This window comes from Rattus rattus, chromosome 2 (assembly GCF_011064425.1).
Source record: "Rattus rattus isolate New Zealand chromosome 2, Rrattus_CSIRO_v1, whole genome shotgun sequence".
Classification (NCBI taxonomy): domain Eukaryota; kingdom Metazoa; phylum Chordata; class Mammalia; order Rodentia; family Muridae; genus Rattus; species Rattus rattus.
The window spans coordinates 153,324,150-153,338,437 of NC_046155.1; the positions used below are offsets into that span (position 1 = coordinate 153,324,150).

Consider the following 14,288-nt stretch of genomic DNA (forward strand, 5'->3'; position numbering starts at 1 on the left):
CATCCAGCTGAGCCGCGCTCCAGCGAATCTACATTCGGGAATCCCAGATCCACGCACTTCGGGCTCACCCGGATCATCTTGGTTACGACTCCCACTCAGACACCGCCTCGCCCCACAAGACAGCGCACGTGCGCATTGGGTGAGACCCCACCCTCGCCCCACAAGAGCATCTGGAAGGGCGGGGCCCAGCGGCAGGTGGGGGCGGGGCGGGGCGGGCCTTGCGGGAGCCCAGGGTGCTGCGAGGGACAGAGGCGCGGGAGGCGCGCGGAGCCGGAGCCGAGCCCGTGCGCGCGCCACCATGCCTTTGGCCTTCTGCGGCACCGAGAACCACTCGGCCGCCTACCGGGTGGACCAAGGCGTCCTCAACAACGGCTGCTTCGTGGACGCGCTCAACGTGGTGCCACATGTCTTTCTGCTCTTCATCACCTTCCCCATCCTCTTCATCGGTGAGCGCGCGCGCCGCGACGGAGGGCGGGAGGACGCGCGGGGGAAGGACGAGTGGCCGGTGGGGGTGGCGCGCGGTCCCGCACCACCGGCTGGCGGGTCTTCCTGGGTCTCCTGCTGTGCGTCTCCTCCTTCGCACCCTCCCCCATCCCTGAACCAGCGCCAGACACGATAGGCACTAGCGATCTTAGGGATCCCCAAGTTTTGCTCCCGCAGAGCCTGACCCGGGATGGGGCTCCGCACGAGCAAAAAAAGGTCGCGAGGGACTCAGCCTCACCCCTGAGTGGCGCTGCGGCGGGAGCCGGGCCATCCTTTTCCCAGGCCCATGCTGTCACCGCTGCGCTGGACTGGGGCTGGAGCGCAGGCTGCAGCCAGCGGGGTTGATGGTGGAGGCCAGCGAGCCTCGCGCTGTCCCAGCTGCCCGGCCTCAGGCAGAACCTTTCCCCGGCCTGGGGTCCTTTCCACGCTGCGAAGAGATAGAGTTTGGGTGACGGTACCCCGCCACCCTACAAGGCGCGAGTCTTCCTCATGTAACTTCTCCAAGACCGTGTGAGTCAACTCAGATCAGATTTAGCAAACCCCCTTCAACTCCCAGCGCGCTTGCCAGGAAGTGGTCTACAAACTTGAGCGCCCAGTCCGGAGACAATACTCTTCACTCTGGTCCCCTCCTCTCCCACATCCTTGAACTCTCAGGCCAATCAGTTCTGTTCAAAGAGAGTGTTCATTTACTTCAATTAAGAGAAATAGCAAATCTTTAAAACTCTTTAGGGAAGAAAGGCGAGGTGGCTATTGAACTAAATTAGTAAAAAGTTGCTGAACGGTGCTATCCTGGAAATCCCGGTTCTTGGGAGGAGGAGGCAGGAGGATCAGGAAGTTTAAGGTCATCTTCAGCTACACAGGAAGTTCAAGGCTCGCGTGGGCAACATTAGACCCTGCCTCAAAATAAAGACCTGCTGTAGAAGGAAGCTGCTAGTTACTGACAAAGATAAATGATAAGCCAGAAATAACGAGGAAACAGTAATGCATGCCCATGTGTGTATCAAAAACGAGACAGAATGGGTGGCCAGTCACACAAGAGGTCAGGTGACTTCGGACCAGGCTGCAGGTCCAGGGCTTTGTGCCTGGATGTTCAGTTCATATGTTCAGCTCTGGGGAAGAAGGGTTTGTATGGTGTCCCTATCATCACACTAGACCTCCGTGTGGACTTCCTACCTTCTGCATCTCTCCCTGCAGGATGGGGCAGCCAGAGCTCCAAGGTGCACATTCACCACAGCACCTGGCTCCACTTCCCGGGGCACAACCTGCGCTGGATCCTGACCTTCATACTGCTCTTCGTCCTCGTGTGTGAGATCGCTGAGGGTATCCTGTCTGACGGGTAAGCGAGCAACTGAGGGCTGAGGAGAGAGTGGACTGCTCCCGGGCCACCGGAGGCCCTCCCTGCGCCTGCTCACGTGCCTTCCACCAACCAGTACCTTGGCTATGAATCCTGTAACCTGGTGTGAACTGTGCCAGCCCCTACATTCATATGAGAAGCAGGGGCCACCCTCAGTCAGGGGGATAAAGGGAAGACAGACTTCTCTACCATTCCCTGTAGAGCCTGTCAGAGAGCCCCAGCTGCTGTGGGCAATACCTGGCCTCTTCTGAACATGCCTGAAGTGGGTGAAGGGACAGGAAAGCAGGTCACTTGTTCCTACTGAAGGCCTCCCCTTGGTTCCCGTTCATTTACAAGATTCAGTCCCTGGATCTCTGGGCACTCACCTTTGTCCCGATACAGCCCCATTGCCTCTAGCCCCATTCTCCTCCCCACACTCACCCTTCCCTCACCTCTCCTACAGACCGGAATATATGTCCAAGTTTCCGTTTGCGAAGCTGTCAGAACATGGGATCTGGGGTGTCCACCCTCTTTGTAGTCCCAGTGCAGAGCCCACAAAAGCTCTGCAAACACTGATTGAATCAATGATAAATTTGATAAATCAAACCATACCACACGGACATGATCTGGGAGGAGATGGGAAGGCAGTGTCAGATGGGTTCCATGGTGGAGGGGACTTTGGCGCTGAGCCTGGACCATGACAAGTGTTCTGCCTTAAGTGGGGACAGGGGTGTGGAGGGCAGGGGGAGACTACGGCATTGGAGGGAGAGGGATGAGGAACAGGGGTGCCTGGTCTGCAGCAGTGGCAATGAGCATGATTTAGGCTATCGTGATTTGAGGCCTAGGGGTCTGCAGAGACCATCTTGGGAACAAGGCCAGCCTTCAGGGGATGGAGGAATGAAGAAGGCTGAAAGAGTAGACACATGGAAGGCAGCCATGACACTGGTTGAGCATGAGACCTGGGGCTAAGAGGAGGGCTTCCGGGTGGTAGGCTGCCTTGTCTGAGTTGAATGTAACTTGCCTTTAGCATAGCACTCCTGGACGGAAGGCTAAGTGTGTACTGAACAGGCCAGGGGGTGGCAGGAAGCGTCAGAGGGCAGTTAGGTGAGGGATGACTGCGGTGGGAGATGAAATGTGTCCTCAGAGAGGGACGGAAGGGGATACGGAACGGAATGGAGGAGTCAATGAGCCTCAGGGACTGTGTTGGGAGGCGATGGATGTCGAAGTTGTGGGTGGACATTGGCTGGAACATCAGAGGTCCAGCTCCTCTGAGCTGCAATTAGGCTGTGCTCAACCCTGCAGCTGTCCCCAGTATCCAGGCGTCAGCACTAATTCCATGCCTCGCCTCGGCAAGGCACCAGGTCCTAATGCTGATCAAAGCCTCCTAGAGTACCAGAAAGGATATCAATACTTAAGTCTGGGTGACTAGTGTACTCCTTCCCCAGGACCCTGCCAAAGTGGCACCATGTACTCAGGAAAGGGACTCATGAGCCCTCGGGCCACCAGCAATACACCTAGGTATGGCTGGGTGACAGGAAAATGCCCCCACTGGAGAGAAAGGAGCGTCAGGCCTTCTGCTGAACCTTCTGTTCACTGCCGACTGGAGGACCTGCATATTACACAACCTTCCTGTGCTGTGTCTTTTCTACCTGTGCAATAAGCTCTGGAGCCCTCACTTGCCCATTTGAGGGAGGCAAAATGAGAAAACAGACGCGGTCCAGAGCCCAGACACAGAGCCTGGAGCAGAGGATCTATGCTCAGGACATGAGGACCAGGAACTGGCAGGGAACAGCCCAGAAGCCCACTTTTGCTACTATCTACACCCCCGACCCTGGGTGGCTGTGCCTGCACCCCAGGCCTGCTCAGTATGTCCCCTCCGAGGCATGATGCTTGTCTGCAGCTGGACACTGGGCTCCTACACCCCCGAGTCAGCAAGTGTGAGGAAGGGACGTGGAAGGGGGGGCCGACCGGTTACACTACAGACCTGCCCTGAGGTTCCCCATTTTCACACTGGCCTGTGGCATGCGAGGCTAGAGATAGTATAGTGTAGTTAGTATAGTTTAGTTAGTATAGTATAATTAGTAAGACAACCATGTCCAGCTGGGATGTGGTTGGACTAAGCCACATTCGGTGACTAACAGAGGTGTCTTCAGTCTGTAGCGGCCTGTGCCTGTGTTTGGTACCGTCAATGCCGAACGGCCAGAGGAGTGCAGGTGAATGAGAAGAGGGGTGGGAGGAGCATATGGGGAGAGTGTTCTCCTGAATTGCAGTGTGCCGGGCTCATATAGAGGAAACGTTCACCCCTGTTCCTCCCTGCTTGATCTATTATAACTGAGACCGTGGCATACTTGTTCTGATTATACATCTTAAATTCACTCCAGCATTGTTTCTGAAGCCCCTGTCCCTGACAGAGGTTGTCTGTCCTCAAAGGTCTTTGCCCTTTCTCATCCCCTCCATTAGTTGCAAGCCTTTTGCTGAAACGTGATATCGAGGCTTGAAGGACATCAGTGACTGTCAGCCTTAACGAGGAGTCTAGACGACTGCCTTTTCAGCTTGGTTTTGGAGTTTGGTATCTCCAGGCACCCAGTCTTTCCCCACTGTTTTCTGCGGATTGCCATTCCTTCCTCACGACCACAGAGTGGCCACCCTCTTGCAAGTGTCCCATAGGAAGGAAGGGGCAAGCTTGGGAAGCACATCCAGCTGTTCCTCTTCCTCACAGGGGAGGTCAAACCCCATACACACAGCTTTACATCTCAGTGGCCAGAACTGCATGGTCACCCTCAAACCAACCCCTGGCAAAGGGCTGTGGGCTTGTCAGCCTGCTTGACATAGTCACGATCTATCTCCTAGGTGCTGGATAACTTATGGTTCTTTGCCAAACAGCAAGTGGGGGATGCTGTTTGGTGAACAGTCCATGCTGTACATAGCTCTACTTGGGCCTTCCAGAGTCCCCAGAGTTCTGGCTTTGTGCACTTCTCCATACGGCATGGCATCTCTGCTAAACAAATACTTATTCTTCAAAGGCCAGCCTTGTTTCACCTCTTCTGGGAAGCTTTCCCTGGTTGGTATCCCTCTCCTTTGCTTTCCCTCAGTCTTTAGTCCATCTGGAGTAGCCCTACCATGAGCGGTTGAGTCAGATAGAAGCTCGGTCTTTGCCTATGCTTAGCTTTCCAGGGCAAGGTTTCTCAGCTGCTGGATCCAGTAGTATAGTCAGTACAGTATAGTATAGTTAGTATAGTATAATATAGTATAGTATAGTATAGTATAGTATAGTATAGTTAAGATAGTATAGTGTAGTTAGTATAGTTTAGTTAGTATAGTATAATTAGTATAATATAGTTTAGTTAGTATAGTATAATTAGTATAGTATGGTATAGTATAGTTTAGTTAGTATAGTATAATTAGTATAGTATGGTATAATATAGTTTAGTTAGTATAGTATAATTAGTATAGTATGGTATAGTATAGTTTAGTTAGTATAGTATAATTAGTATAGTATGGTATAATATAGTTTAGTTAGTATAGTATAATTAGTATAGTATGGTATAGTATAGTTTAGTTAGTATAGTATAGTATAGTATAGCTAAGACAATATAGTATAGTTAGTATAGTATAGTTAGTATAGTATGGAATAGAATAGTATAGTATAGTTAGTATAGTATGGAATAGAATAGTATAGTATAGTTAGTATAGTACAGAATAGAATAGTATAGTATAGTTAGTATAGAATAATAGTATAGTATAGTATAGTCGGTATAGTATAGAATAAAATAGTATAGTATAGTATAGTTAGTATAGTATAGAATAGAATAGTATAGTATAGTATAGTATAGTTAGTATAGTGTAGTATAGAATAAAATAGAATAGTATAGTATAGTTAGTATAGAATAGAATAAAATAGTATAGTATAGTATAGTTAGTATAGTATGGAATATAATAGTATAGTATAGTTAGAATAGTGTAGTATAGAATAAAATAGAATAGTATAGTATAGTTAGTATAGAATAGAATAAAATAGTATAGTTAGTATAGTATAGTATAGTTAGTATAGTATAGAATAGAATAGTATAGTTAGTGTAGTATAGAATAGAATAGTATAGTATAGTTAGTGTAGAATAGAATAGTATAGTATAGAATAGAAAAGAATAGTATAGTATAGTATAGTATAGTTAGTATAGTATAGTATAGTATAGAATAGAATAGTATAGTATAGTTAGTTGAGTATAGTATAGTTAGAATAGTATAGTACTGTGTTGTATTGTATTGTGTTGTATAGTAGCATAGCAGTATAGGAGTAGCAAGGATATTACTGAGGCTGAAATAGACCCTCTGAGGATGGAGAGAGTTTCCAACATTTCTAGTGCAGAAAGAACAGGTGCTAGGGAGGTTGGTGGTGGCCCTGTTGCCTGGCCCTTTAGTGCTGGACTGGCCTGGGTCTGTGTTTTGCTGTCTATAGGAAGGGTATGATCAAGGAAGCTAAAGCAACCTCCTGCACTTGTTGGTGGAAGCTGAGGCCTAAGAGTAGAGTTGGCCCCAAGTGTGGATTGTCACCATGCCAACAGCCAGCTGGCACAGAGGCCTTTGTGAGTCAAACAGGATGGCACCATCCAGTAGTCTTTGTCCCTCCGTCCTGAGGAGAACAAAGGCCTGCTCTTGGACATGGTGCTTTGCCAATCTGTACCCTAGTTCCCTTGATTAGAGAATAGTGTGACTGAGAGTGATTAATTAAACAATTTATCACTCCCTGGGTACTTAGACTCATGTTTGGCACAGGGCGGATACTCAGCATCATTAGTTCAGGGCCCACAGGCACTGCAGTGCTCGCCTGTGCCGCTTGTGCCGCTCGTGTTAAATGGGGCTGGCACTAAGTGAATTGGGATGCACAGAATGTTTGGGATACAGGCGGGGAAGAATTACCAGCCTGTGAGGGGATGCTGCGATCATCTGCAACACTACTGCGTGTTGAACAGTAAGCGCAAGACCTGTGCCTGTGCTGGCCACGTCCACATCCCTTCTCTCATTCCTTCTCTTTCTTCTCTCATCACAGGGTGACAGAATCCCGCCACCTCCACTTGTACATGCCAGCTGGGATGGCGTTCATGGCTGCCATCACCTCTGTGGTCTACTACCATAACATTGAGACCTCTAACTTCCCCAAGCTGCTGATTGGTAAGGACGGGGTCGGGGTGGAGGGGGAGCCTCTCTTCCTCCAGCCAATGTTTACTAAGAACCCTCTCCAGGCAACCAATCCAGGCTAGGAACCAGAAATGAAGAGAGGTGTCTGTCTCCGTGGAGCTTGTGGTCTGGAGGAGGAGACAGATGGGCCAAGATAGGACCAAGGAGCAGGGGCTAAGGATGCTGTGGAAGAAACATGCTGCTCAGGGAGGAGAGTGGCTGGTGTGGTTATCTGTGCAGGGCAGCAGGGAGGCTCTGAGCAGAGCCAGCATGCAGAGGTCTTCGGACTGTGAGACCAACACAGCCCAGCCTAGTGAGCAGGGGCCCCTGTGGAAATCTGGAGTCTGACCACCAGGCAAAAGGTGTCTCTGGTCGTTAAGATGGCCCCAGGGTAAGAGGTAAGGGAAAGATGTGAATCAGAGTTCCTGGCATATTGGATTTGAAATGTCAAGAGATGGTCAATCCCAGGGTCTAGGAGACAATAAGGTAAATGAATTGGGTGTTAGGGCTGGAGATGTGCTCAACAGCTGTGGGCTTATGGGTGGCATCTGATGCCTGGATGGAGTCTCACGGAGAGCAGAGAAAGGCATAAGACTAAAACCTAAGGCTGGCTGACTCTTAGACACTCAGCTTGCAGCTTCCAATGTGAATGCTTTGGGTGCCAGGCAGAAACAGCAGCCATGGAGTGTGTATTGTGGGCTGGGCTCTGTGCTCCTCACCCTCCCTGCATGGTTCATCGCAGGAATTACCCACAGTAGCTCTGTTGGAGCCGTGGCTCCCCTGTGTGGCATACAGATATGAAATAGACATGTTTAAAACACCAGCAAACATTCGTTGAGCGTTTCCTACATGTCAGGCTCACATTAACTCAATCCTTACCACAGCCCTATGAGGTGGGCCCCATTGTCTTCCTTCTTTAGAGCAGGAAGCCTACGCCCAGGGGTGAGGGACTTGGTCTAGTCTAATCTTGCACTCAGGTGCATCATCCAAACCAGGTGTCTGAGCAGGTTTCTACCTGGTTCTAAGGGTCCCTGAGCTGTGTTCCTGCCACCAAAGCCATAAGTCTGTAGATCTGTCATGCCATAGTCTAGAGTTTGCAGTTGCCTCTGATCCTGTGTCAGCAAGCCACTGGCGTTCGCGGATCACAGCATGTAATAGAAGACACTAGAATCGGGGACTGTCTGTGCTGAAGTAACATGGCTGCCTTGCCTTGAGGCAGGTGACATTTTCCTACTGTCTAGTCACAGGTCTACCTTCCTATGGTAGGTGCAAGGCTCCATGGAGACCCTCCAGCCCTGCCCCTTCCCCAGAACCCCATGTGAATGAACGGGTATGTCTGGAGTAGCAGCCAGAAGGGAGAGCTGAGGGTGTGTGCAGAGCCTGACTGAATCTTATGAACAAAGCTAGGATTCCAGTTTTCCCACAAGCACCAGGGATTCAGTCCTCCAGGAGAGAGCGAATCAGCACCCTGGGAGGCTCCATACCTTCCCAGAATTCCTCAGCTCCTCTGGTTGGAGTTTGGCCCCCAGGAGAAGTTCCATAGGTCTAGAAATTCTAGATCAGGCCAAGAGGGGGGTGGGGTGCTAAGCTATAGGGATAGAGGGGCGTTCTTGGGAAAGCCACCGGACTTGGATGCCTTCCTCTGCTCACAGGCCTGGAATCCCAAGGCTGAAAGTAGCCCATGAAATGTGATCCTGGGGCCCCAGGGGACACTGACGAAAGAGAAGGGGGACAGACAGAAAGGAGAGGTGGCCTTCAGGGAGAGCCAAGGGTGAGCACATAAAGAGATCTGGAAGAGAAAGAACAGCTGGAGGCAGGAAGGCAGGAAGGGGCTGGAATTGGCAGGTGGAAGGCCACATGGGGCACTGGTCCTCCCCAGCAGGGATGGGCAGTTGACTGCCTTTTGTTTTGGTGGTGCTGGTGATTGTTATTGCTGTTGTTGTTGTGGTTGTTGCTTGTTCATTTCTTCCTATTTTCCTAATAAGATCTCCCCATGTAGCCCTGGCTGGTCTCAAACTTGAGGTTCTCTTGCTTCTTTTGGGGCTTCTCGTGTGTGTGTGTGTGTGTGTGTGTGTGTGTGTGTGTGTGTGTGTCTGTATGTATGTATGTATGTATGTATGTATATATGTATATGTGTGAGTGTGTCTGTGTGTGTGTGCGTGTGTTCATATGTATATAACACGGTATTGACCATGTATGCCAGCCATCATGTGTGCAGCCCTGTGATATTAAGAACATTTCCACAGCTGTGCAGGCACCACCACTGTCTGTCTCCAGGACCTTCCGCCTTCCCAAACCAAATGCTCTCAACTCATTAAACACTAATGCCTCCTTCTCCCTTCCCTAGCTGGCAGCCATTCTACTCTCTGTCTTTATAGAGCTTCATTAGGACTTTTTAATCCTCTTGTAATCTATTTACTTTGCCTAGAATAATTATTCCAAGTTGTCCATGTTGTAGCATGCATCAAAATTTCCTTCCTTTAAGGCCGAATGGCAGTCCATCATCTGGCTAGACCATATTTTGGTATCCATCCATCTATTGGTGGACACTTGGATCTCTCTCACTATTATTATATATCAATATCACTATCGTGGAGGTCTTTGCTTTGTTTGTTGTTGTTGTTATTGTTGCTTGGTTGCTTGTTTTTTTTTTGTTTGTTTGTTTGTTTGTTTGTTTGTTTGTTTGTTTTGAGGCAGGATCTCATGTTGACCGGGTGAGTGTCAAACTCACTATGTAGCCAAGGATGACTTTGAACTCCTGATCCTCCTCCTCACTGCCAAATGCTAAGATTACAGAAGTATGCCACATGTCTGTCCTTGAGTTCTGTGGACAACGGTTGTGACCGCGGGTGCAATGAGGGCTTTCGAACATGATTATATCTATGGCTCTATGAAGGTCAGATTGGAGTAGAGGGAGGGCAAGGGAAGTGCCAACCAGTGACAAAGTTCCTGAGGTAGTAAAAGGAGGGCATGATGGTGGCCTAGATGTGGTAGGGCATGGGGGTGTGGGGAGTAGTGGGTGGGTTCCAGATGTGCAGGTGTAATGCACAGAACCTGGGAGTGGGAGACTAATGGAGAGACGGGTCAGGGGGTCTAGAGCCTAGAACTCTCTATGTCCCCATTCACACCCTACTGTCTGGTTCCTGCGTCTTTCATCCCAATGGGCACTGCTGTGTCCAGTGACATGTTGAAACTTGGCAGTATGGGAGGGGACCCTCTGGACCTCACCCAGACTCCAACACCAACTTCCTCTGTGCTCTTACAGAAGACACTTGAGCTCTTTGAGCCTTGGTTTCCCTTTTGGGGAGGAACACTAAGTTCTCTTTGCCTAAGTCACAGACTTGTTATAGAATGCAAACACAGAGGCACAGCCCGAGTATCTGCCCCAGTACACACACGGCCCTCTCATTCTGGGCAAAAGATATCCCACCTGTGGACCCCAGTGGCCTGGAGACCAGCACAAGTGAGGGGCCATCACCACAGTCTCAAGTGGCCCTCTCTCCTTGCCCGTACTCAGTGCTGGCCACACAGTGAGACCCAGTGTCTTGACCTGCTTCTCAGCCCACAGCCAGGCAAACAGATCTCATCTTTTTCTCAAACAACGGCTCCGGGTGGAGGTCAGAGTGCAAATCTCACTTACTCACCTTTGGCCTGACTCGGGGGTGTGGCTGAAGCTGGCCTCACTGAATGTATATAGGACTCCTGGGACAAGGGGTGATGGAGCTGGCCCACATCAATGCCTCCTCCAGGGCCACTCAACTAGCTGTGTTGGGGTTTGCTCTCACAAGCTGATAGTGACAAGCTGGCAGATTAGGGGGAGGGGTGAGAATTTAGGGCAGAATTCACCCAGGGCTTCTGAAGCCTACTGCCCCAAATCTGAAATCCAGCCTTCATAAAAACATCAACAGCTAATACCCAGAGAGCAGCCATGCTCCATGCCAGGCTCCCTGTGCTAAATGCTTTCCACACATTACTTCCTTTGGACAGTACTGTCCCTGTCCCCAGTGACGGATGAGGAAATTCAGGTCTAAGTGGGTTATAGTACCACATGTGTTTGACCTTTTGACATTAATTACAACATGACATCACCAAGTACAAAATCTACACTTGAGGACTCCATGTTGCCTTACACAAGAGAATCGATAGTGTTTTAAGTTTATGGTTTTGTGTTGGGCTGCATTCACACCTTTCCTGGGCCACAGGTTGGATGTACTTGGTCCTCCACGGTTTATCCAAAGCCATCCAGCCCTTGTGTGTAAATCCTGTAAGTCTGACCACAGGGCTCCATCTCCAATCGCTGTGCTGCACAGCCCCATGGAGCAGGAAGCCACTATTTCTGTGTCCTTCCATAGCCCCAGGCTTCCAAGTTGGAGTGCTGTGGCCACTGGGCTGTGAGGAGAGGGCCTCCCTCAACTTCTAGCCATCACAAGCTGTCAGTGAACATGCCTAATTCACTTCATCTCTCGTGGCCTGAGCATTCTTATCCAAAACAAACAGGGTGGACTGAATGGTCATTAAAGTGTCCCCAACTTAATGGGAATTAATGGATTGGGAATTCTACCCGAAGTCACCACAGCCTGGCTAGCCCAGCTCTGCCACTTAATGACACCATGGCCTTGCATGGGTTACCCAACCTTCAGCCAGGGCCCCCTTGACTGGCTGAAATGGGGATGACAAGCCACTCCCCTCTCAAGGTTGTGGTAAGGAATGAATGAGAAAACGGTAGAGTGCTCTCCCAGCACAGTGCTGATAGCTTAGTGGAATTCGAGGGGGCATTTCCCCACCAGCATCGCTAATCTCCTGACCTGTCGGACTTGGAATGTCATCAAGGTTTCTTAGCATGTCTGTCATGAGTGTTATGGTGCCTGGTTCGCATCCCAAAGGGACACTGGAGTCAAGCGTGGTGGCTCACAGTGGTAATCCCAGCACTTAGGAGGTAGAGGCCAGAAAACTGGGAGCTCAAGGTCATTCTCAGACATGTGTGGGACTGTCCCACACAGCGACCAGCCCATCCACTGGCTGATCAAGGGGATGACGTGATAACCACACATTCACGCTCCCTCATCAAACATGTGTTTGAGCATCCCCCCCCACCCCACCCCATGCCTCCTGAACATGTGTTCTCCCTTTCGCCACATGCTCGCATGCTTGCCGAGGTGTGCATGTGCGTGACCAGCATCCTCTGCTCTTCCCTCTGTTCCACAGCTCTGCTCATCTACTGGACCCTGGCCTTCATCACGAAGACCATCAAGTTCGTCAAGTTCTACGACCACGCCATCGGCTTCTCTCAGCTGCGCTTCTGCCTCACGGGGCTTCTGGTGATCCTCTATGGGATGCTGCTGCTTGTGGAGGTCAATGTCATCCGTGTGAGGGTAAGCAGGGAAGGGGGAAGTGTGGTTCCAACCCACGGACCCTTTGCATTTGGGCGCTGCAGCCACTCAGCAGAGCTCATGAGACCTCGCTGTGTTGCCTGCCCAAGACAGGTCACCGAGGCCATAGGTAGATTTCAGGGGAGGCCTTCACCACAGGTACCCAGAGAAAGAGGGGAGCATGAGGAAGGATTGACTCTCACAGAGAAGAGGAAGCATCTGCTTCTTTTGTTGGGGACAGGGAACTCAGTGGAGCACTTGTGAGTGAGCAGAGGCCACTGCTCATGGGCCTGTCATGTTCTGTTTTGGTTGGTTGTGGGTTCTTGTTGTTGTTGTTGTTGGTTTTGGTTTTGAGACAAGGTATATAGCCCAGGTTGCTATCGAACTTTCTACCCTCCTGCCTTAGCCTCCTGTCTTAGGGTTTCCATTGTTGTGAAGAGACACCATGACCTAAGCAACCCTTATAAAGGACAACATTTCATTGGAACTGACTTGCAGGTTCAGAGATTCAGTCCTTTATCATAATGGTGGAAGAATGGCAGCATCCGGGCAGGCATGGTGCAGGAGCTCTACATCTTGTTCCAAAGGCAGCCAAAAGACTGACACCCTCAGGAGACTAGGAGGAGGTTCTCAAAGCCCACCCCAACTGTGACACACCTATTCCAACAAGGCCACACCTCCTAAAAGTGCCACTCCCCGGGCCAAGCATATTCAAACCACCACACCTCCTGAGTGCATAGCGGTGTCCTTTATTTTCCCCTTCTCTCTTTCTTCTCCACCTTAGACTAAGTACCTTTGACTAACCCTGCTGTCCCAGGTAACTCAAACACCCTACCTACTTTCCATATTATTTTTACTACTATGACATCATTCACATCCGTCTAAACAAATGGCTTTCCCCAGTGGCTTTCCCTCAACACACATAAGTAAAAATGCTTTTCCCTTCAATATTTGTTTCATGAAAATAGATGGTATTATATTCCATGTTCTGAATCATGGTCATCTCGGCCAGCGTCTTTTAGGACTCCTCCAAGCTGCCTGAGATGCAAGTCCAGTCTCTTAGTGGCTGTATAATATTCCACCAGGCAAACGAGCTCTGGTTGGTGCAGCCGTCGTTCTGTGGGTACACGTTCACTTCACTGCCATGCTCTTGACTTCTCACAGCCGTGTACAGAACATGCTAACCTCTCTGTGTATTGCCACTCTGTTCTGTGGGAGAGATGCCCAGAAAGGGAGTTGCTTAAGCAAAGGACATGTGCCTGCATTTTAAAGTGAAACCAGCGTTACCGGCTGCTGGCAGGAGGCTGCGAGCGACCTGCACTGAGGGAGACAGTCCTTTGCCTGCCCTCCAGCACACACTGGGGTGGTGATTCTCTCTTGACAGGGCCTTTGGCTGGCTGTAAACTGCTCTTGAACGCCTGTCAGGCTCTTCTGCTTTTACCAAGTGGTCCCCAGGAGAGACAACCTCCTTACATTCCCTCCCACAACTGATCCTCACAGCGATCCCTCCCTTTGATAGCATGTTAAATGAGGTTTGCTAGCCATTGCATGAGGTGGATTTGAACGAGGTCCACGTGACTCCAGGTTCTGCAAACTCAGCAGGTCTTAGTCACTTTGGCCGTTGCCCTGACAGTGTAGCTGGTAAAAACAACTTAGGGGAGAGAGGGTTTACTATGGCTCACTGTTTAAGGGCAAGGTCAAAGTGACAAGAAAGGCTTGGCGATCAGGAGGGTGAAGCAACTGTCACGAGAGAGAGAGGTGCTGACAGTGCTTAGCCTGATCTCTTGTCTCCTCTCTCTCTCTCTCTCTCTCTCTCTCTCTCTCTCGTGTGTGTGTGTGTGTGTGTGTGTGTGTGTGTGTGTGTGTGTGTGTGTTTTGAGACAGGATTTCTCTGTGTAGCCCTGATTGTCCTAGGCCCACGTTGTAGA

General features: G+C 50.1%; 1 protein-coding gene across 2 annotated transcripts in view; it reads left to right on the plus strand.

Annotated features, from left to right (window-relative positions):
* Positions 1-248: 248 nt before the first annotated feature.
* The window catches only part of Abcc8 (ATP binding cassette subfamily C member 8), an 80,826-nt gene continuing 66,786 nt past the window's right edge, over positions 249-14,288 (plus strand). Inside the window, exons 1-4 of one of the 2 annotated variants that reach the window (XM_032893587.1) lie at positions 249-446; positions 1,678-1,819; positions 6,864-6,985; positions 12,197-12,363. In XM_032893587.1, coding sequence (XP_032749478.1) covers positions 299-446; positions 1,678-1,819; positions 6,864-6,985; positions 12,197-12,363 — 579 coding nt within the window. In that variant the 5' untranslated portion in view covers positions 249-298. The remainder of the gene's footprint in view (positions 447-1,677; positions 1,820-6,863; positions 6,986-12,196; positions 12,364-14,288) is intronic. The other variant, XM_032893588.1, reaches the window with a different exon arrangement.